General features: G+C 45.4%; 2 protein-coding genes across 2 annotated transcripts in view; one reads left to right on the top strand and one right to left on the bottom strand.

The window, feature by feature from the left end:
• Nup133 (nuclear pore complex protein Nup133) overlaps positions 1–10,640 on the bottom strand; it is a 54,388-nt gene extending 43,748 nt beyond the window's left edge. The window contains exons 1-8 of the mRNA XM_075699943.1: positions 10,351–10,640; positions 10,085–10,221; positions 9,837–9,943; positions 8,885–9,094; positions 6,848–6,919; positions 6,065–6,175; positions 3,226–3,342; positions 1,651–1,710 (exon numbers count right to left, since the gene is read on the bottom strand). Of these exons, the coding sequence (XP_075556058.1) occupies positions 1,651–1,710; positions 3,226–3,342; positions 6,065–6,175; positions 6,848–6,919; positions 8,885–9,094; positions 9,837–9,943; positions 10,085–10,221; positions 10,351–10,472 (936 nt within the window). The 5' untranslated portion in view covers positions 10,473–10,640. The remainder of the gene's footprint in view (positions 1–1,650; positions 1,711–3,225; positions 3,343–6,064; positions 6,176–6,847; positions 6,920–8,884; positions 9,095–9,836; positions 9,944–10,084; positions 10,222–10,350) is intronic.
• A 278-nt stretch (positions 10,641–10,918) lies between these two features.
• LOC142588338 (protein ZNRD2-like) lies at positions 10,919–13,327 on the top strand. Its single transcript, XM_075699962.1, has 4 exons — positions 10,919–10,991; positions 11,171–11,364; positions 11,447–11,534; positions 12,283–13,327. Exons 1-4 carry the CDS (start codon positions 10,934–10,936, stop codon positions 12,777–12,779), a joined length of 837 nt encoding a protein of 278 aa, XP_075556077.1. The 5' UTR covers positions 10,919–10,933; the 3' UTR covers positions 12,780–13,327.
• The last annotated feature ends 7,243 nt before the right edge of the window (positions 13,328–20,570 follow it).

The following is a 20,570-nucleotide window of genomic DNA, read 5'->3' as shown; positions in this document are numbered from 1 at the left end:
CAGGGATACAATCAGTTTAGCGAAATTTTGTGCGACTTGGCACTGCATGTATTGATGTCTACCGGTGATAGCATTACACAAGAAGCGCAAAACATGCTGTCTTTGCACAGTGCCAGGAATGCTGTCAACTGTAGACACCAACATGTCTGGCGCCAAGTCATGCAAAACCTTGCGAATGCAATCCTATCCTGGAAAGTGATCGACCAAGAATATTGCTTCAGTTTATGGCAGACCAGTTCTGTGGAATCCTGCGAGGTGGAAGAATCATCACAAAAGGGAAAAACTGTAATCCACCCGAATGTAGCACGAAGCTACAAAGAAAACCCATACGGGTTTTTGTCCTGGTCTGCAGTTGAGGAAAAATATCCTCAACTGTGAACCAAGACGAATTCTTGCTCAACTGCGAAGTGTTCTTTCTGAGAAACCCGTATCGGTTTTCTTCGTAGCCTTGTGCTACATTCGGGTAGATGAAAATTTTTGCCTTTCATAACACTGCTTCAGTATCAGAATAAAGACATCTCAGACTTGATTCCAGGCATCTTGTTTCCCCGTGACATCAGCACGTACCATGAGGGGTGCGAGACGTTTTCATTTAGACTGCAGCAAGATGCAGCTTAGTTACTACTGCTGCCATGCTTAGTTAAGACGCTGATCATTGTTCATTGAGTCACTAATACTTGGAGGATATTTTCTTTAAGAGGAAGCTTTAGCTCATGACCAACTCCGATTTCCTTATTCAAATACACGTAAAATGCAGATATGCTTTCATAAGACAACTGCCAGATCTATTTGAGTGAAATATGGTACATGTGAGAGAGAAAGCTAAATTCTAGTGATTTGGGAAAGCAAAATTTTATTTAGGACCTGAAAGTTTTTAACTAAAGTTTCAGAGAATCAGTAAATTTAAAAAGAACTGAAAGCACAATGTTTACAAATCTGTAAGTCTGCACCAAAAGCAGATACCACAGTTAGATACCACATCTGTTAGAGTATTTAAAGCAGATAAATTTGAAATGTGATTTTACAGCTTACATAAAACTGTTACAATGTTTACAATGTTAGCAAATTTGCTACTCACAAATTAGTGGACTCTCTTTAAACAGAAGCTCAAGGGACCATGGAAATTGGTTCCGTTTATCAGGAGTTCCATTTACCGATAAACAAAGCTGAATACAGTTGCATGAATACAAAACCAACTATGACGATGGTGTTCCGTTTAAGAGGCAGTTTTGTTTAAGCAATTTACAGTTAAAGAAATTCCACTGTATTGGTATACTTCAGAGCGGTGTATACTACATCAATTCTGTTTGCTTAGACGTCTTAATAGGTGCAAATTGCAGAATTGCAATATCATTATTTATTACTGAGTTAGAGTTCAAAACTTAGTACTCGAGTTTCTTTTTTAATGATTTCACAATTTTCAATCAATTTTTTTATTAAAAGACTAACAGCCTAAATATAAAACATCTGCTTCCTAGGTTCACTAGATTTTTAAATACAATAAGCCTCATAAATATCTGTGCAGCGTTTGTTGAGAAAAACAATTTCTACACTCCCATGTATTTAGAGCTCCTGACCTAATGGTTCCTCCTGCTTATTCTGGCATATTGTTCAGCACAGCGCTATGCTTGAGGTTAGTTATGTACACACCCACAGAACTTCGTGGAACTGCTCTTTCATGGCACGATCCAAGTCACACTCGCCACACAACTGAAAAGAAAGTGACAGAAACATAAATGAATGCGAAAGCATATCAACAAGCAATCCTGATCAATGAAAGGTTGCATGTAGGCTAGGTGGACCGTGATCACGGATGTTAAGTTGCATTGTATTAGTCGAAATAAGATACAAAAAAAGAAATGTTATTGCATTGTGTTAGTTACGTATTATCATCCAGCATGTCTCATTAGTGTATTTTTTTGCATCTTCTTACAACTACGCAGTGCAACCTGACATCTATGAACACTGTTCACTGCAAAAAAAAAAAAAAAAAAAACCACCACATCGCCATTAGTTTACTGCCTCACGAGAGTAGGCACAATTCCTTTTTTTAGGAATACTCAGCCAACAATGAAACCGGAAGAACGTCGAGAGCAGGAACATAGTTTCTCTCTTCAGTGAACAGAGGTCTTATCCTAAATCCCCAGCTATTCTTTTCCTGCTCACCATGATAACGCGGCAGAAACAATAGGTACAAATCAGCTGTATTTTGCTACATGCTCATTCCCTCGAAACACCTGCGGCACAACGGATGTGCACTCTCTCCAAGTCTTTCAGGCAGAAGCTAGAACCACTTGATGGATATTAGTTTCTGGGGCCGCAGAAGTCAGTCTGCCTTACCATCATGTTGAATGAATTCTGAAGTCCTCACCCAAGTGTTGCTAGCAATGAACTTTTGGTAACAATGAAAGTGCATTTTGCAAGCAGCCAGTTTCTGACACTTGCTTTTTGACATAGAGCCTTGAAAATTCAAAAATCCATTTATTTTGTTCTAAAAGTTTTTCTTGAAGAGTAGCTGCCTTAAGGTTTCAAACAATGCATACATTATGCTAATGCAAACAGCAGAACATGAAGCAGTATTCACACAGTGTCTCTTGAAAAATGGCACGCACATGATGCCAGTGTGTGGCAACATTAGTAGGGAGACAAGGTGTCACTGCATTTGCTCAATGTAGAAAAACAGCAAATATGATAGCTACTAACCCGTGCATACTAAACTTCGTAAATATCCAGAGAATATGACAAAGCATAAATAAAGAGGGGAAAATAGCATGCATTAAAAAAAGATACGCCTCGAGAACACGCCTTTTGAGAAATAAATATGCACATTATTAACCACTACTTACTTTTAAATGCAGGACAAAAGCAGCAGCAAATTTAAAACTGTAGGTATTGACAAGCACCACAATGCTTCTAGAACACGGGGACCCTTTTTTCAGCATAAACTTGCTCAAAGCAAGTACTCTCCCGTTTATATGCCACCTGGAACTACCACAATAAGATGGCACGGGCACCATCCCAATTCCTTCTTTTCTGGGTGCATTTTCTTTTTTTTAAATTTTGTGCAGCCACATTTTCAGGAGGTTCAAACATTCTCATGAACAGAATTTATTTTTCGTAAAGCTAAATACAATATTCGTAAAATCGTAGAACAAGCCCAAATTCATGAACTTTACGAAAAATTCAGGCAAGTTGGCAGGTATGGAGTAGTGAATGACTACTCACCTTTTCAGGTCCTCCTTCTTCCAGATACCACTTCTGGAGGGTGTTACGCAGCAGCACGTACACATACTTCTCCTCCTCCTCCTCCGTGGGTTCCACGAGCACTTTCACAAGGTGCCTCTGGAAACCGAAGAACACGGCAGAGCCTAGTGTGTGATTTATTGCTCTAAATCATTCTTCACTCTCTATTTTTTACCTTCACAATCATTCTGATTTCCTGGGGCAACATTTTGAGCAGTTCGGACCTTTCTATTGATGACTGAGAAGGGTTCTCTCAGGGTGATTACAAATGTTTAAAGGTGAGGTCTGCAAAGAACACGAGTCACAGGCAAGCGAGAACCCTGGCGCTAACCTTAACTCATTGGCTTCTGCGCCCTCCGCGGCGTTTCCTGCCTGGTATTCCGCGCGGAAAAAGCGACGCACGTTGGGCGTGCGAGCCGCTCTTTAAAAAAAGCAATAAATTCCGCTGCACACCTCGTAGAGAGACAAAATTTACTTTATTCTGTTCGGAAGGGCTCGCTGCATCATCCCGCCTAATATGATTTGCGTGTATGGAAAGCTTTGAAGCACAAAGGCATGTGAAGTGCAACTTCACATTTTTCACATTCCCACCAGCTCTCCGACTTTTTCCCGTGTGTCTTGCAGACTAAGCACAGCCTTGATGGATTCTGCTTGATTCTGTTTGGTGGGATATGGCAAGGAAAATGAGCCCACTTGGAAGCCTGCAGCCGCATTGGTGTAGCCGCGACAGGCGGTTTACGTCGACCATGGTACTGGGGCAAAACGTCCGCTTCGAGAATCTCCTCTGCGAGGTTCACTTTCCAGTCTGTGTAGTGGAGCCGCTTGCCTGATGCTTTGGCAGATAAAATGTAGCTGTTATAAACAGCGATGTCCATAATATAAAAGATTTTCTTGTAGCCTTTGGCGTATCTTCGCATAATTAGAAAGGAAGCCAGTTGTTGGTCCTCGCGATTCACTCCGCCCATGCCTCGGTTGTAATCGGTTACAACTTGAGCCTTCAGAACTGGCAAGCCATTCTTGCCACCCTTTTTTCCGATATCAGTGAGATCAGTTGAACTGTGGCAGGTTGACAGCATTGTGACCTGCTTTTTGTCCTGCCGAGTGAGGGCCATGATGCCTCGCGCAAAGTGGGACTTGCATTCGCCTTTTTTGCAGCTTCGCCTTGAAATCCTTCGGCATGTTCTTTCGGTGAAGGCGGACTATGCCGACAGCATTCGAACCAGCTTCCTTTAGGTGGCGAAATAGCAATGGTGAAGAATACCAGTTGTCCATAAACAGTGTGTGGCCATCGCGCAGACATTTTTCTAGAAGGTTGATTACAACCGCCTCACTGCACAACAATCTAGCGGTAACTGGAGTCTTCTCACTTTTTCCTGTGTAAATCGAGAAGTTCAGGCAGTTGCCGCTTGAAGACCCACACAGTTTGTAGAACTTAAGGCCAAATCCTGCCTGTTTCGAGGGGTTAAACTGGACGTAGGACAGCCGACCACAAAACTTCATAAGGCTTTCATCAACTGCCAGACACTCTTCCTGATCATTGGCTGTATCAATGCATTTCAGTACGTGGTCGAGCACAGGACGCAACTTCGACAGCCTATCTCCACTTTGAGGGAAAGAGTTGTTGCAGAAATGCAGATATTTTGAGAGTGCCCAAAAACACTGCCTCGACATCACAGAAGCAAAAAATGGTCTGCTTATAAAAGCTCTTGTTGACCAGTAAGATTGAATGCTGCTCTTTTTCACTTGGCTCATCAGCACACACATAGCGAAGTAAGCTTTCATTTCATCCGGTGTTGTTTCATGCCAACTGGGATCAGGATGCAAACGCTGTTTCTCGCATGCAAACGCATTTGTGTGTGCATGCGAAATGCGATGGTGCTCCAAATCTCGTTTCTGAGGAGGGCGGTGAACATTGCCAGAGCACTGGGATTTGCACCTACTTGTAGCTGGATGGCTTGTTTGATGCCTGGTTGACCACAAAAGGTGTTCTTCACAACCTTTTCCACTTTGTCATCCGCTTCCCATTGCCAGTCTTATAGTTTTCACGCCTTCGGAGATGGTGGCCGAGAGTCGCACGGATCTTGTGCTAAACACAAGTTGTCTTCATTGTCGCTGTCACTGTCCCTAATCCGGTCACTCTCGTCATCTGACACAACATTCTCTTCATCGCAGTTGTCACTCTCGTCATCACTCTCGAACACAAGATTGAGAATTTCTTCCACCGTCAAAGTGCGCTTTCTCCGCGAAGCCACGTTTGGAAAGAGACGGAATTGCGAACTTTTTGTCGATAAAAACAACAAAACTGACCTCAGACAGTGGACAACTATGTTCATCTGGTAGAAAACACATGAATCAATCACTACACAAGTTGTGTTGTGCTGCCATCTATTGAAGAAACCCGAAACAAATCATACTCTGAGCGGCCGGCAGTTCGCCGGCCAAAGTGACTTTGGCCTCAGCCGGTGCGGCCGGCGATCCGCCAATGGGTTAAAAGCATTTCAGTTTCTGAATGGCTCCATACAATATTCAGAGATTGAATTAATTAACAAGTAAGTGTTGGTCACAGAAACATGAAACAGCAGTAGAATTGAAATCAATAAAGACTCGCAGTTCTAGACTAAACAAGCAAATAAAATATATAATAGCAACAGCAAGATGAAAACTATACCTGATTTTCCATAAATGTTCTTTCTTTGCTACAACTTACAACTAGACCAGTAATTTGTGGAAATATTCATGAATGGAAGGGGCAACTTTCATCCCAACCTCAAGATGATGCATTAGGAGAGCTATCACAACCGTGGCCTTGCACGAAACTCACCGCTTCGGACGACTGAGAAGGCATGGCTCCAAAAATGAATGAGGAGACTCGTCGGCCTATGCCAGCCAAGAGTCCCTGAGGTGCCTTGAGAGCCTTGATCAGCAGTGCTGTCTGTGTGAAGAGGTAGTGGCATCACAGTGAAAACCAAATTAAATCTGGTCATGACATGTTGAATTCACATTGGAGCAAACCTCGCAAATCACTTCTACGAAGGTAGTGCAACTGCCAGCAGCAATGTGAGGTGGTACATTTTAGCTACGAAACAAAACTTGATTTTATGTAGTTTTTTTTTTAATTTATAAATTAAAAAAAAATTAACCTTTTTTTTTAACAATATTGTGGTTATTTAAAGTTGTATGAATGCAGCACGGTTTAGCCCAGAACAAATATACTTGAGCCCAGACATCCTTCTTTTGTACCAGTGAAAATTCTGTAGGCGACAGAAGTCTTGGGAGCTGAGAAACAGCAAGGAAAATGAACATTTAAAAGGCTGAATTCAGTTTTTCCACACCAAGAAATCCCATGAAAAACATTAGCTTCACCATGATATTACAAACATAGCATACGATCATTCAGAATTTTAGATATATTATTTCGCTTAGTGTCCCCAAGTTCATACTACATGTGTGCCCATCAGTGAGTGTGCTGTGTACAAAATAAAATAAACAACAGATTCCTCCCAAACTTTCGCTTTGGGGTAACAGCTTATCAGGTCAATAAGTGTTGCACAGTACACATCATTAAAGATCATGTCATCATATGCAGTGTTGCTAATGAACTTACTTGTCCATCAACCACGGATGGTGTGACCAGCATCAGAGAGCTTGTGGTGGTGGCCAAAATGCACCCAATGGGCTGTAATGGGAACAGAATGACAGTCATTACGTATTTGCCTGCGTGGGATGTTGCTTTATGCAGCACTGTCAAACTAATCATCCCTCTCCCTCTTAAGTAAAGGTTGGTTTAATAAGTGCCTAACAAAAAGCAAAAAAGTTCTAAAACAATAATCAATAAATGAAGAAAGAACTGTTAAATATGAAGACAGTTCTACCCATTTTGCACAATTTTCATAGCGCTTATAGAAGACCCAAGAACTGCTTGCAACCCTAACTTTGCCTGAAAAGGTCACTCAGCTAGTCATGCTCTGACTGCAACTGTTAATGATAACATGCTTAGAGCAACTAAATTCTGGAATCGTTGAGGATTGGTAAAAAATATTGCTTCCAAGCTAATCACATCCTCTGGACAAATGACACTGGAGTGTTTCAGTATGCCACAGCGCGCAATACACTACCATGCAATGTTGTTGTACTGGCTGGTTGCTACGTCAATATGCCAGAACCAGCACACGGACCCACAAGACGAACAACAGTGACATGGCGCTATTATAGCAACAGTGTGCTTGCGTGTCCTGTTCCTTATTTGAAACCATGGGCTGGTTGCTCCACAATTAATGCTTTAATGATGACTGCTACTGTTATCTGCACCAGTGAAGTAACGTCTGCATACACACAGGTGACCACTTGGGGCCACAAGTAACGGCAGAACTTTGAACGAGGACATAAAACGAAGAGCAGACAAAGATAAGTGCTGTCCTCTTCTGCTCCTCTTCTTATGGCCTCGTCCAAAGTCGCACTGTCACATTTTGAATCATGCAGTACCAATTAGCCCAATATTTGATGTTGCTGAAATAATGTGACAGGTAGGTCAAGCACACTGAAGGAAAGGAGTATGATGTCCTGTGTTACATGCAGAAAGTGTTTGCACCAGTCACACAGGCAAAGCTTCACAGCGAAAAGTGGACACGTAAACCCATGTTCAACAACAGAATGCTGCAGCCACTGAGCCACCACGATCTTTAATGCTTAACAACATGGCACGCATTTTTAAATTTTGCCTTGAGCACATGCCTTCTGTGTGATACATAGACACACACTTACTTTATTAACCCCCGTACTCGGAAATCCATCTTAACTTGAAGCACATGCTTGACGTGATATAAACGACGCCTGGTGCTAACGTGCCCAAGACGCTCATTGCGTTTCCTACGGCGCATTCACGACAGGCGTCATTTAGGTCAAGTCAAGCGTGGGCTTGAAGTTAAGATGCATTTCTGAATACGGGGGTAAGCATAATTCAGCTTTACATGTGACACGCAAGCAGCAGAAGACTTGGAACAGCATGCAGATTCTGACAAGCAACAAATTATTTTTTGATCACAGTGACTTCTACAGCAACAGTGTTGTAGCCAATTTCGTCTGCTTCAGGAACTTTTCTAGATAAACTTGCTTGAAGCAAGTACCCCTCTGGTGTCCTTTAACGACCAGAATACTTCAAAGGTTGCGGTCAGAGACTGACCGGTGAAATTCCATTCGGCTCTTGTTTGGTGTACTAAATATAGGTTTGCATTCAGCATAACTGGTATGAATTGACAGAATTCACAGCATTATCACTCTGCTTCTGTGGAAACTCATGTTCAGACACGTAAAAGTATACAGGTTGCTGTGCTTGTGGCATATGGCATGCTACTCTGCAGCACAAAGACAGCGCAGGTACCATCACTGCTTATTTTGCATGCTTGTTTTTTCAACATGCACCGGTCAACCTTGCAACCACTTTAAAACTCTTTCGTAAACAGAACTGATTTTTCATAAAGCTTCATGCAACATTTGTAAAATTGTAGAATGAGCCCAAACTTGTAAACATCGCAGAATATTTTGCAGAGTTGGCAGGTATGATGATACCGGCTTGCCCAGCTATCTATGCTGTTAGCGAGAATGAACTACCAATGAAAAGATTAATTTTACCAAGCCTACCAACCTGTGTATTGGTGAGGGAGTAGCACTCCTCCCCCTGGAGATCTGCCAGGGCATCAGTTGAAGAGCCTTCATGGGCAATGTTGGGCCAGTAGCGGAGGATGCCTGCCGGGGCCACTGCCAGGGCAGCAGGAGCAAGTTCGTCCCTCAGCAGCACGCAAACCAGATCGGCACGGTGAGCCAGGTCACTTGGCGGCAGAGTCAGCATGCGACACTGTCGAGATTATGTGAAGTTATTGTTAGAAAATACCACTGGTGTGTCGGAAGTTTCGGAGCTGCCATCATACTTATCGCGGTCATGCACAGCAATTTTGATTACCAGTGATGAATATGTTTATCATCTATGCATGCTTATGAACCAGAGCTCATTTTGATTGATCCATGAGATTTATAGCAACACTGAGGCTAGGAGAAGTGCCGTAGTGAAGGAGTCCTTATGAATTTTGACCAGCTGAGGTTCGTTGATGTGTACCTAAATCTAAGTACACAAGTGTATTTGCATTTCACTGCCATCGAAATGTGGTCACTGTGAGAACTCTTTACACATTCATAGCATGCTCTTTGTCTGCATATTGAAGTTTTGTTATTTTTTGTTTATTGTTATTATTATTTTTGTATTCAGTAACATCGCTCTAAAGTTGTATTGAAACGGTTTTGTGATACTACCGGATAAGGTATGAGCAAAATGAGAACAAGGTGAAAGCAGGAGCGAATGCTTCGACAAGTGGACTTGTCAAAACATTGGCTCCTGCTTTCACCTTGTTCTCATTTTGCCCATCGTCTTGAATTTCCATCTCCCGCCTTACGCTGTGTATGTGACTCCATCTCCTGCCGGCCGCCGATTACGCTGTGTATGTGACTCGCTTGTGCCTCACTGCGACAATGCTCATCACTGAGCTCTCATGCAAAAGAGCAGTTGAACAACAAAATGGCAGAGTGAGAAGTAGAATACTTACACTTCTGTTACGTGATCCCTGTTTGTACTGCCACACAAACAACTTTCGACCACAGACGAGCCATGCCCAGCCACAGCTCGAAATGCGGGCACTGATATCTGTACCAGCTGCGAGCAAACAACAATAAAACGAAAAACTAAATAAATAGCTAGGGGCGCCCGCGGCAACAGGGTAAAGCTACTCCCAAGGGACAAATTCAAGAAACCCAACCCGCAGACAGAAAATCGTGCTAAGCAGTCTGTGCTTACGTTCGGCCTCGACCAGAGCTTCACTGACAAGTACTGGCAAAATGTTGCCGAAGAGCTCAACGACATGGTCTGCAGTCTCTTCGAGCACTTGGGACTGGTGCAGGGAGCTGTCTTGAAGTTGAGTCAGCGAAAGCATGCTTAAATAGAGGAATAAAAGAAAACACAAGTGACGGGAGCATTACATGTCAGTCATACTTTACTTTCTTCCGAGGTTAATATTTCAACAAACAAAAGTTAAATACGTAAACGAAACCAAGAATAATCACCCAGGCGCGCATGGCGACCGGCCGTACGGTAACGGTGTAGCACTGCGCCGACTTTTGGACAGCGAGTGAGGAGTTGTGAGAAAAGAACCACCGGAGGAGCCCGCACGACGCGGAGTGAACATAGTTTCGCGTGATGTCCTAAAACTTCCAACACTGCACTGGTGAAACGCGGCGGCTCACAAGCTACGCTTGCTACGCTTGTTAGAATGACATCGAAAACAAGCGGCATCTAAATGGGCGCCGGCAAACCCCACGTGATGCGACGGATTCCTGTTTTAACGGGAGACGTGAAATTAGCGCTTCTTAAGTGTTGCTGCTGTTTTCGATTTGACTTCTGCTAAACCGAAGCACGAACAAGAAAAACGTAAACGACATGGGCACAAGTGAAGCTTGGCGTTCGCTTTTACTTGCCGAGACTATTTCACAGGTGGAGATCACTACATAGACCTTAATAGTATATAGGTATATAGAGGAACGCGGCAGGCGCTAGTCTACAAATTATGGCACATTTACAAAACCGTTACCAGGGCGACGCTTTAACTCAGAAACCTACCCACTACTAGGGGAGAAATCGGCGCTCGTGATGCATTCGGGAAAACATGCCGTGATCGCGTTGGTTGCCTTGAGTTGCTATCGTAATGGTAAAATCGGTTAAGATTTCTTTCGTACATAACCCCGTTTACTGATTATTCTGCCCTTCCATGTTCTTGTAGATCACTCTTTACTGCCCTCTTGGTGCGCAATTTCTCTTGAAGGAGGCTGTCTCTCGAGGTAGTACATTTGCTTGGAGGAAAAAGACGCATAGCCCGTTCTGTCCCAGGTGATCTAGGAGGTGCCAGTTTTCACTCGGACTCCGTGCTGAAGATGGAAGACTACGAATGGAAACCGCCGTCTGAGGCGGAGCTAAAAGTTCTCGAAGCTAGGCGAGAACGAATGGACAAGATTAGCGGCATTATGGGCGATTATCTTCTGAAAGGATACAAAATGCTCAGCGAGGTTTGCGATGTCTGCAGCGTGAGTAAAATTTAAGTTTACGGTTAATTGTTCCTCCGATTGTGCCAGCACTCCAAATGCCTGCCTCTTTGTATCACCGCAGACCATACTCCTCGAGGACCGCCAGCGCAGATCGTACTGCATCGCTTGTTCAGAGGTGGACACGATGGAGAACGTCAAAGACAACCCAGGTGAGCGTCTTGAAGCTTGTCGTTGAGACGATTGTGTGGTAACGGGCTTGGCGCCTTGGTTGGCGGTCCATGTGATTGGAACACTGTCGATAATGATGCATTAAGAAAGCGAAATTCCTGGCATTGTCCAATTCTACCATCTGCTGCTTCCCGATCATTTGCGCTAACCGAAAATGGTTTGTCTCGAAAAAGAAAAAAAAAATGTCTTGGCTACGTGACGTTAGCAGCTCTTCAGCAAGGTGGCCTTGCCATATATTTCATGGTGATGAGTGTCGTTGGACTTTTTCAGAATAGGGAAGGAAGCAGTGAAAACACTGCCGCTGAATATGCTAAACTGGTTGAAATATAATGCAATGCACAGCCATATAGGTATACTCACTCACCAAAATTTTCGCGGGCTATTACACACTTGTCAATACTTACTCACATACATGCTCACACTTGCCCAGACTCTTGTTCATACGTACGTCCACTCAAATGGCCAGGCACCCACTCCCGTTCATACACACACCCACTCGCACTCTTGTTCACTCACTAACGCTCTGTCTCATGCCTGTCAAGTGGAGCAAGTACGAGCCAGTGTACTTGTGATTATGCTGACCAACATGCACAGCTCACCAGCAGTGGTGACATGGCAATGGACAGAGTTAGTTTGTGCTTATCATTCCCTGATCTTCTCAGAGTATGTAGAAACGCATTGTATTCTCGCATGCAAGTAGTGCATTACAAGTTTTTGCGTGTGTTGCAGTTCTCTCCGATGTGGCAGCACAGCGCCTCGTTGAGGAACGGCAAGCAAGCTCAGAGTTGACTGCCCCTTCTCGGAGCACGCTCTCAGAAGAGCCGCATCACAATTCCGCGCCACCACTGATCCCGCGCAGAGCCACAACAGTCATCTCAAGCAGTGCCTCTGTGCCCACAGCACCTGTCACCGCCGAAAACATGACACCATGCATTTTAGCATCGCAAGACCCACGGTTGTGCAGGAGCCAGCAGCAGATGGTGGAGAATGCCTCAATGCCTCCCGACTCGACGCATCGAGAACAGGAAGTTGTGGCAGCCATGCAAGCTGTTCAGGGAAAAATGGTCTGGGCCACACAGGAACTGAAAATTTGCTCTAGTGTTGAGCTATCAATCCAGATGTGCAACCTCATCAAGACGTGTGCGGAGGCCATCACAGCCTTGAATGACTTGAGGTCTGCCGATGCAGGGCCAGAGTGCACTGGCAGGCAAGGCAGGTGTGAATGAAAACATTTACGGCAAAGTTTGGTCGTTTCGAATAAATATGCATGGAAATTTTGCTGTTAACTGAGGCCGATTACTGGTAGGTAGCCTTTGTAGCTGGTATGTTCTCACCACTGTTGCTCACTGTTCTATCATCAATATAAAAGCTGCAATATGGCAAATTTTATGTTGGGAGCTCTACCTAGTGATAGGGTCCAGCAAACTGATAGCACAAAGGGTTTGAATATACCTAGGGATTCTTGAAAGAATTCAAAGGGATTACCCTGATTACTGTTGTATAAAGTACCATATAATCGAATGAAGAAAGCAAAATATTTGTTAATGTAATTGTGACGAGTTATCTAAAGCCACAATTTCTTTTTCAACTTGCATCGGCAAACAGGGTTGATATTGAACGATATGAGACACTGCCCTGAACTCATCATCAGTATCCTTCAGCTTTGGTTGTTAACTGGTGGTAAAATGCAAAAACATGACCCTGGCTTTCTGCGATGTGCAAGTTTGGATGTTCTGGCCCTAACACTGAGATTGTTGTCTATACTGTTTTTTTTTTTTAAAGACTACCAAGTTTCTTTGCATTTGTGAGAAAATATAGCAGCTATGGTTATTTTTCTTTGTATTTACCCATGTTGTGGACATTTTGCAAAATTCTGCCGCCATCTGTTTTGCCTTGGCTTCTTTTTGTCAGGCTGGTTCTTCCCGCTTGCACCTTTCTGCATTGCACCTCTCATGGCCTCTGCTTCTTATGCTTGCTGGATTTGGTTTTAATGCGAAGCATTCTTTAGCTGCCTTCTCAAGTTGCATCATCGTTGCGATCGTTTCTGTATAGAATCCGGTTGTGTTGCCAGGAAGTATTTTGCTGTGATGTCATATATTAACTCCCCTCATATTCGCTAGATGGCATGTGGTACACACCAACTGGAAGGTCCCTAACAGATGCTTTAATGCATCTTGTCAGGCACTTTGTGATAGATAGATAATGCGAAGATAAATATTACATCTGCTTGCATTTTGTAGACAGTGGACTTCCATCAATGTGGCGACTATGTACCTTGAAAGAGAGGCTACAGGTGGAGCAATTGGCAGCCTCAACCAGCAGGCTAGATCAGTCTGTTCCCAACATCACGACTGCCACCAGGTTGCTGTTGCTTGTTGTTTGGGGCTTCTACTACAATATGATCATGTCTGATGAGGCTTCTCTAGCCCAAAAGCTTTATGTCCATTAGGCAATAGAAAGTGGCACAAGAAAGTTACAGCACTACCGCACACCTCCCCACATGCAAACTGGTGCTTTGGGATAATTGGTGTGCATGTCACATCTCAAGAGTGCACCAGATTCCACCATGCTTCCGTTGTGGCAGCTAAGGCTTCGGGGCGTGTTGTGAACCACCTTAAGAATTGGCCTAGTTAACCCTTTCAAGGTCAAATTTTTTGCCATATGCGACCACCCAAGGTCGATTTTTTTTTATTGCAGGTTCCAATTCTTCTAAGGGACCTATTTTGAAAAAAATTTACCGTAATTTTTCTAGGGTGACCATAAAGTGAGAAAAAAATATTTTGTGCTTGTATATATGAATAACAACAATAAAAAACGGAAATAAACTTGTAAGAATTAAGAATGTGATGCATTGTTATAGTTCAAGGCTTAGAATATGTGCACACGAGAATATTTCACAAGTGTCAAATGTTCCTGCTCCTACACTAATATTTACGTTCATAGCCTAATCGAACTGCGTAGGTAAGCGCACCCAAGAAAACTGTGTGGTTGTGTGCCCATCAAGAAAGCAAAATGTGCGACAAACTTCCGCTAATATTCATCTTATCGCCAATCAGGGGTAAATAGATATTGAGAGTCTCCCCCAAAAAAGGAAACGCATGCACAGCGGCATCCTTCCCATGTTCACCCCTGTGAGCACTAAACAAGCGAAAAACAGGCGGTCGCCCTTTGAGCGATTAGTAGCGAGATAGCCATCAGTTTTGCGAGCGCAAGAAGTCGAAACCACCCGCGGAACTAAACCCAAACCGCCGCCCGTGCAAGCGTGGTAGTATATAGGCGCGCCGGAGCAAATTATGTCTAAAACCATGCAACAAAAACCGAGAGAGGGAGGCACGAGGAGAAAATAATTTATTCTCACATAGCGGCAGCGCATACCAGGGAAAAGAAGTTTAGAATTTGGTGCACTTTTGAAGCGTACAGATGGCACCGTAAACATACGGCATTATTTTGGACTCGTTTGCAGCGCCGTATATTTACATTATTGACCCTGAAAGGGTGAACCAGTGCTCTACATCAATGAATACGTGAATGGCATGAAAAGGAGACAAGGGTACAAGGAACAAATGAAACACGCACACCAAATGCGAATTGATTATTTGGTTCATCAAGATGACAAAGGTCATAAGGCACAAGTAAAACGCACATGGGCGCAAACTGCCAACTCTTGGCTGCCTTGATGGCGCGAATGAGCTGCCGCCCATGTGTTTTATTTGTGCCTTTCTAATGTAGTCATTAGAGCAACAAAGCAACTAGCCCAAATTTTGATTAAGCCCAACGCCCTACTTTTGGGATTGGCCCAGCTTGCAAAAGGTCATAACACCTTCAACGTTTATTTGCCGGAGTACAATGAATGTAATTGTCACCTTGCCGTCACAACACATTTTTTTGTCATCCTACATGTGCCATATGGTAATGTTACATAACCTCAAACGATATTAGATAGCCAGTTATATGCAAGAATTTTCACACAACATTGATACTCACAGCATATGGGATTGGCAGAGCTTTTTTAAAATCAAGGTTTCTTTGCCTGCCATCCCATCGTTTGGCCCGAGTCGGTTGACAGCCTGTCAGTCGGAGGTCTAACCGAGCAGGTTCAACCTCACTTTTAAAAACAAAGCACGTCCAGTGCTGGTATGAACCTTAGCCTACCAACACAGTAGCCCACGCTGTAACCACTAGGCCAACTAGCGTAGACGGTTTTAGGTGGTTGCCGCATATTGATTATAACGATTTTCCTACTATGGGCACCTACCCACAACAGGTAATTGGCAAAGACGCAGGCGGTATCATCAACATGATCACCACATGTTGATGATGATAATGGTTTCCTTACTATGGCACACACCCACAAGAGGCTATCATTGGCCAAGAAGTGTCTGCGTGTGATGATGAGTTCCATAGTATTGTGCATACCTACAATGGTGATTTGCCAAGAATTGGGTGATCGCCGCATGTTGATAATTATGTTCTGCTATGGCACAGGCACAGGATCGGCCGAGAAGTGTCTCCACATGTTCATAATGACGATGGATTTCCATAAAATGGTGCACACCCGCAACAGGCGTTTGGCCAGGAAGTGGCTGGTACATTTCAAATATACAAGAAAGAATGAGGAAATATAACTCAATATAAGATTTGTCGCTTTGCGTAGCACAGAGGAGCGAGAGTACATACCGATTTCCTTTATGCCCAAGGCGAAGGAACGAAATGGGCAAATTTATGTAATGTCCTATCAACTGCTTCATGAAAGCTTGCGTCACATAGATGCCAACATGTTTGTTGGATCCGAGTTTTTTCTTGTCCTGTGAAAACGTGTGGCCGGATTCCGGGGATACCAGATTTATTTCGGTGGGTGGACGTACTCTTTCACAACACTTTCTGCGTTTGAATTTTCAACCTCGGCGTGCAAAGGAGGGCAGGCCTAACACCGCAAGTCACTCATTACCGCCATGGAAATCGTCACTGGTGAGACGATATCGCCGGAAGACGCGAATGACCCGGGCTGGATCGCGGCATATAACCGCAAACCCCGCAAGGGCAAGGCCAGTCAACCTCAAGGACCAAGTTCGTCAAGTACACGTGGCAGACGAAGGGACGGCGATCGCACCGCCGGGCCGAACAGCGCATACCAGCGCCTCGTCGCTACCTTGAGACTCCCTCAGCTACCGAGGGACACGTTCCGTATCGTCGCGAGACCCCGAGATGGCCTCAACGTGGCCAAATCCACACCAGTGCAGGTTGAGCAAGCCCTCGCAATGGCGGAAGCCCTGGCTCCTCAGTACTCACGGAAGACTTCATCTACCCCAACGTAACTCCGAATATCTTCATCATCTGCACCCCCAGCGAACGTAGTGCAAGAGCCTACGCCACTGTGCAACAGATTCGCATGAAAGATACCACGTATCGGATCGCAGTATACCCGGCCCCACCCGAAAACACCTGCTAAGGCGTAGTCCGAGGCATTGACCTCGAGCTCACCGACTGCCAACTCCGAGAACTGATCGTCACGAAATGCAACCCCAATGCCTTGGAGGTGAAGAGAATAAAGAACACCACAGCCGTGACAATCCTTTTCCAAGGAATGCAAGTACCAAGTTGCATCTACTGCAGAGCAAGCATTGTTCGATGCACGCTCTTTCGCAGACACATGGAAGTTTGCTACAACTGTGGCAACATCGGTCACCGCGCGGATGCATGTATGCCTTAACCCCAGCACCACGTGGTGCCGGAAGTGTGGCCTCAAAACGCCACCAGATCACCAGTGTACTCCTCACTGCACCATGTGCGGCGGACCACACCCAACCGCAGACAAGGACTGCAAACGCAAGTTTCAAGTCCCTTACATCGTGCGACAGAGACGGCGCCGCAGACGCAACCAACGCGGCCGCAGCCGCTCCCGAGGACCGAGCGGCGCCAGTCACAGCGACTCGAGCGCCACCTCGGGAATTTCCGTAGCGACCACAAGGAGTCGCTCGGTCACGCCGACACACGAGCGCCGCAGCGCCCTCCGCAGCAGCCGCTCCCGCTCCAGGGGGTGCCCTACATCCGGCCACACAGAACTGACGTGGGCCGACCGAGTACGAGGGAAACAACACCAGCAGCAGCAACGGGATGCCTCATCTACCAGACAGGTAACGCGGTCTTCATTGCCCGAGCATGAGAGCGAGATAGTAACAGCCCTACGACAGGAAATAGCGGGTCTCCGAGCCACCATACAAGTGCTTACAGAGCAGCTTAATGACGCGAAACAGCAGATTCAAAGCCTTAAAGCTCCCAAACAAGCACCACTCCAAGACACAAATGTAAAAGTAAGCACAGCCAAACGCAAACCCCCTCCGCTCCCAGAGACGGAAGAAGAGTGTCACGCACCGCAAGACACCCAGGCGAAATTCTGCGCCTCACGCGAGAGAACCTAGAAACTATTCGTACCCTAGCAAACCGTGTAGAGGTGGTCGAAAACAAAGTCGCCATAAAAATTAAAAACAAAGCTAGTCAGCCACAACAGATGGACACGACGACGCGCCCTTCACCACCAATAAATCCCCGGCAAAACCATCATGGCTAACACGACATGGGATACCTTAGAAATTTGGCAGTGGAATTGCGCTAGCTACGCGAAACACAAATCCTCGCTGCAACAGTACCTCAAAATTCAACCCAAAAAGCTGCACGTAATACTATTACAAGAAACTCTATGCGAAACCCTCACGCTCGCAGGGTACAGCCCCATCTCCCAAAAAGGAGGGGACGCCAGGAGAGGCATCGCCCCGCTCGCTAATAGAAAATTCGCGCGCATCGTTCATGGCGCCCTACTGAAAAACAGTCGCATCGAGGCGATCCTAATCGAGCTTGTACCTAACCGACTCTTAAAACATTTTGTACACAAAACATTTTTGTACTAAACGTCTACAGCTCCCCGCGCACTACAAACAATCCTTCCACGCGATCCTTACTAAAGTCACATCATTGACACGAAACTCACCGCTCATTATCGCAGGTCCCGACAATCAAGCATAGCGGCAACAACCTCTCGCGCGCAATAGACGACCTGTCCCTCACCCTGGTGACGGACCACAGGTTCCCAACCAGATTGGGTACGTCGACGCGATACTACGCCGGACTTCGCGTTACTCCGAAATGCAGCAAACTACACATGGACAAACACGCAAGTGAACCTGGGCAGCGATCACTTCGTCATACGCACAGAAATACCAAACATGACCGCCCCACCCCGGTCTTTCACCCTCACAGACTGGATACCTTCCGTAAGTTACGGAAGACACGAACGTGTACGACTCCTTCGCGGAACTCCTCTCTGCGATAAAAGGTGACGTAACTAGAGCCACGAAAACCATACAAACGGAACTGGAGGTCCCAAGGGTTGACCCTCACCTCGCACACTTACTCGAGGCCAAGGCCTCGATACTTGCGCGATGGAGAAAGCAACGTCTAAACAGACGCCTGCGCAAATGCATCGCGATCCTCAACCAAGACATCGACCAATACTGTATGGAACTGACAAGACTCCAATGGCACGAACTCTGTTTGGCGGTCGACAGCCGCATGCGGACCGGAGGTAGTGGAACCTCCTGAAACGCACGTTAGACAACAGCCAAACGAAGGATAATCAAAGCCACGCGCTAGACAGACTTCTACACTCGCATAAAGAGAAAGGGGGAACGGAGGAGTCTTTTGTGGAAGAACTTGCCAAACGATACCTTCCATTAGGCGACGCTCACCCCAACAATTACCCGAGCATAAAGTGCGAATCTACTCCCAAACTAGACGCTGCCTTCACAGAAGCAGAAGTCCAAGAGGCGCTACACAACCTAAATAGCAGGTCGACCTCAGGACCCGACGGGGTAACCAACCGAATGTTACGTAACTTAGACGACCAATCCATTACATTACTCACGAAAGACGTCAACCACGTGTGGGAAACAGGAGAGGTACCAATGCAATGGCGCACTGCCATGGTGGTCCTCATTCCCAAACCCGGCAAACCCCTTAACCTGGACCATTTACGACCCATCTCTCTTACTTCATGCATGGGTAAAGTAGCGGAGCACGTCATTCACAACCGAGTGTCACGCTGCATTGAGGAACACGAACTCCTCCCATACAACATGGTAGAATTTCGACCCCACCTATCCACTCAAGATGTCATGTTACTCCTAAAGAGACAGATCTTCGATGTTAAAACAAGAGACGTTTGAGGCATCCTCGCCCTCAATCTCACGAAAGCATTCGATACCGTCTCGCACCACTTCGTACTGGAGTTTGTGGCAGGCCTCGGCCTCGGCCAGAGATTTCAGGAGTACGTACGCTCCTGCCTAAACGACAGAGAAGCCCGCCTGCGTGTCTTAGAACTTAAGTCGGACCCTTACACGCTGGGCTCTGTCTGAACACCTCAAGGCTCAGTCATCTCTCCATTACGTACTACTTAACATAGTGATGAAGGGACTCGCAGACATACTACGAGACATCCCGAACGTAAACTCGGTCATCTCTTCATTACGTACTATTTAGCATAGTGATGAAGGGACTCGCACACAAACTATGAGACATCCCGAACGTAAACTGCGATTTATACGCAGATGACATCACCATTTGGAGCCCGGGAAGCTCCATGGCAGACATGGAGCAGGCATTACAGTCTGCCCTAGATGCCACGGAAGACTATCTACTAGACACAGGAATGAAACTATCCTCCAAGAAATCTGAACTCTTACTATTTCGCAAGTCTTGCCAAGGAGTCCACTACCTAACACCTCTAGACGAGCTTCCGATCGCACTACACACAAGAGACGGAGAACAGATACCGTGAGTCGACCAAATAAGCATTCTTGGGCTCCTAATCGAAGCCACTGGATGCCATGGACACACGATCAAACATTTAACCGCCAAAACCGAAAACATGATCAGACTCATCCACAGAGTCTCGGAGCGCAGGAAGGGTCTCTGCGAGGATAACCTTTTGCGCGTATACCACGCATTCCTTATGAGCCACATTA

This window comes from Dermacentor variabilis, chromosome 7 (assembly GCF_050947875.1).
Source record: "Dermacentor variabilis isolate Ectoservices chromosome 7, ASM5094787v1, whole genome shotgun sequence".
NCBI classification, from domain to species: domain Eukaryota; kingdom Metazoa; phylum Arthropoda; class Arachnida; order Ixodida; family Ixodidae; genus Dermacentor; species Dermacentor variabilis.
The sequence above is the reverse complement of the archived record's forward strand: the minus strand, read 5'-3'. Positions and strand labels throughout refer to the sequence as shown.

What these genes read in the sequence shown, in the direction of transcription:
- LOC142588338 (XM_075699962.1), top strand. Translation starts at nt 10,934, where the DNA reads ATGCATTCGGGAAAACATGCCGTGATCGCGTTGGTTGCCTTGAGTTGC. An exon ending in CTTGAGTTGCTATCGTAATG is followed by an intron (nt 10,992 to 11,170) that starts GTAAAATCGGTT and finishes GTTCTGTCCCAG; the next exon opens with GTGATCTAGGAGGTGCCAGT. An exon ending in GAACGTCAAAGACAACCCAG is followed by an intron (nt 11,535 to 12,282) that starts GTGAGCGTCTTG and finishes CGTGTGTTGCAG; the next exon opens with TTCTCTCCGATGTGGCAGCA.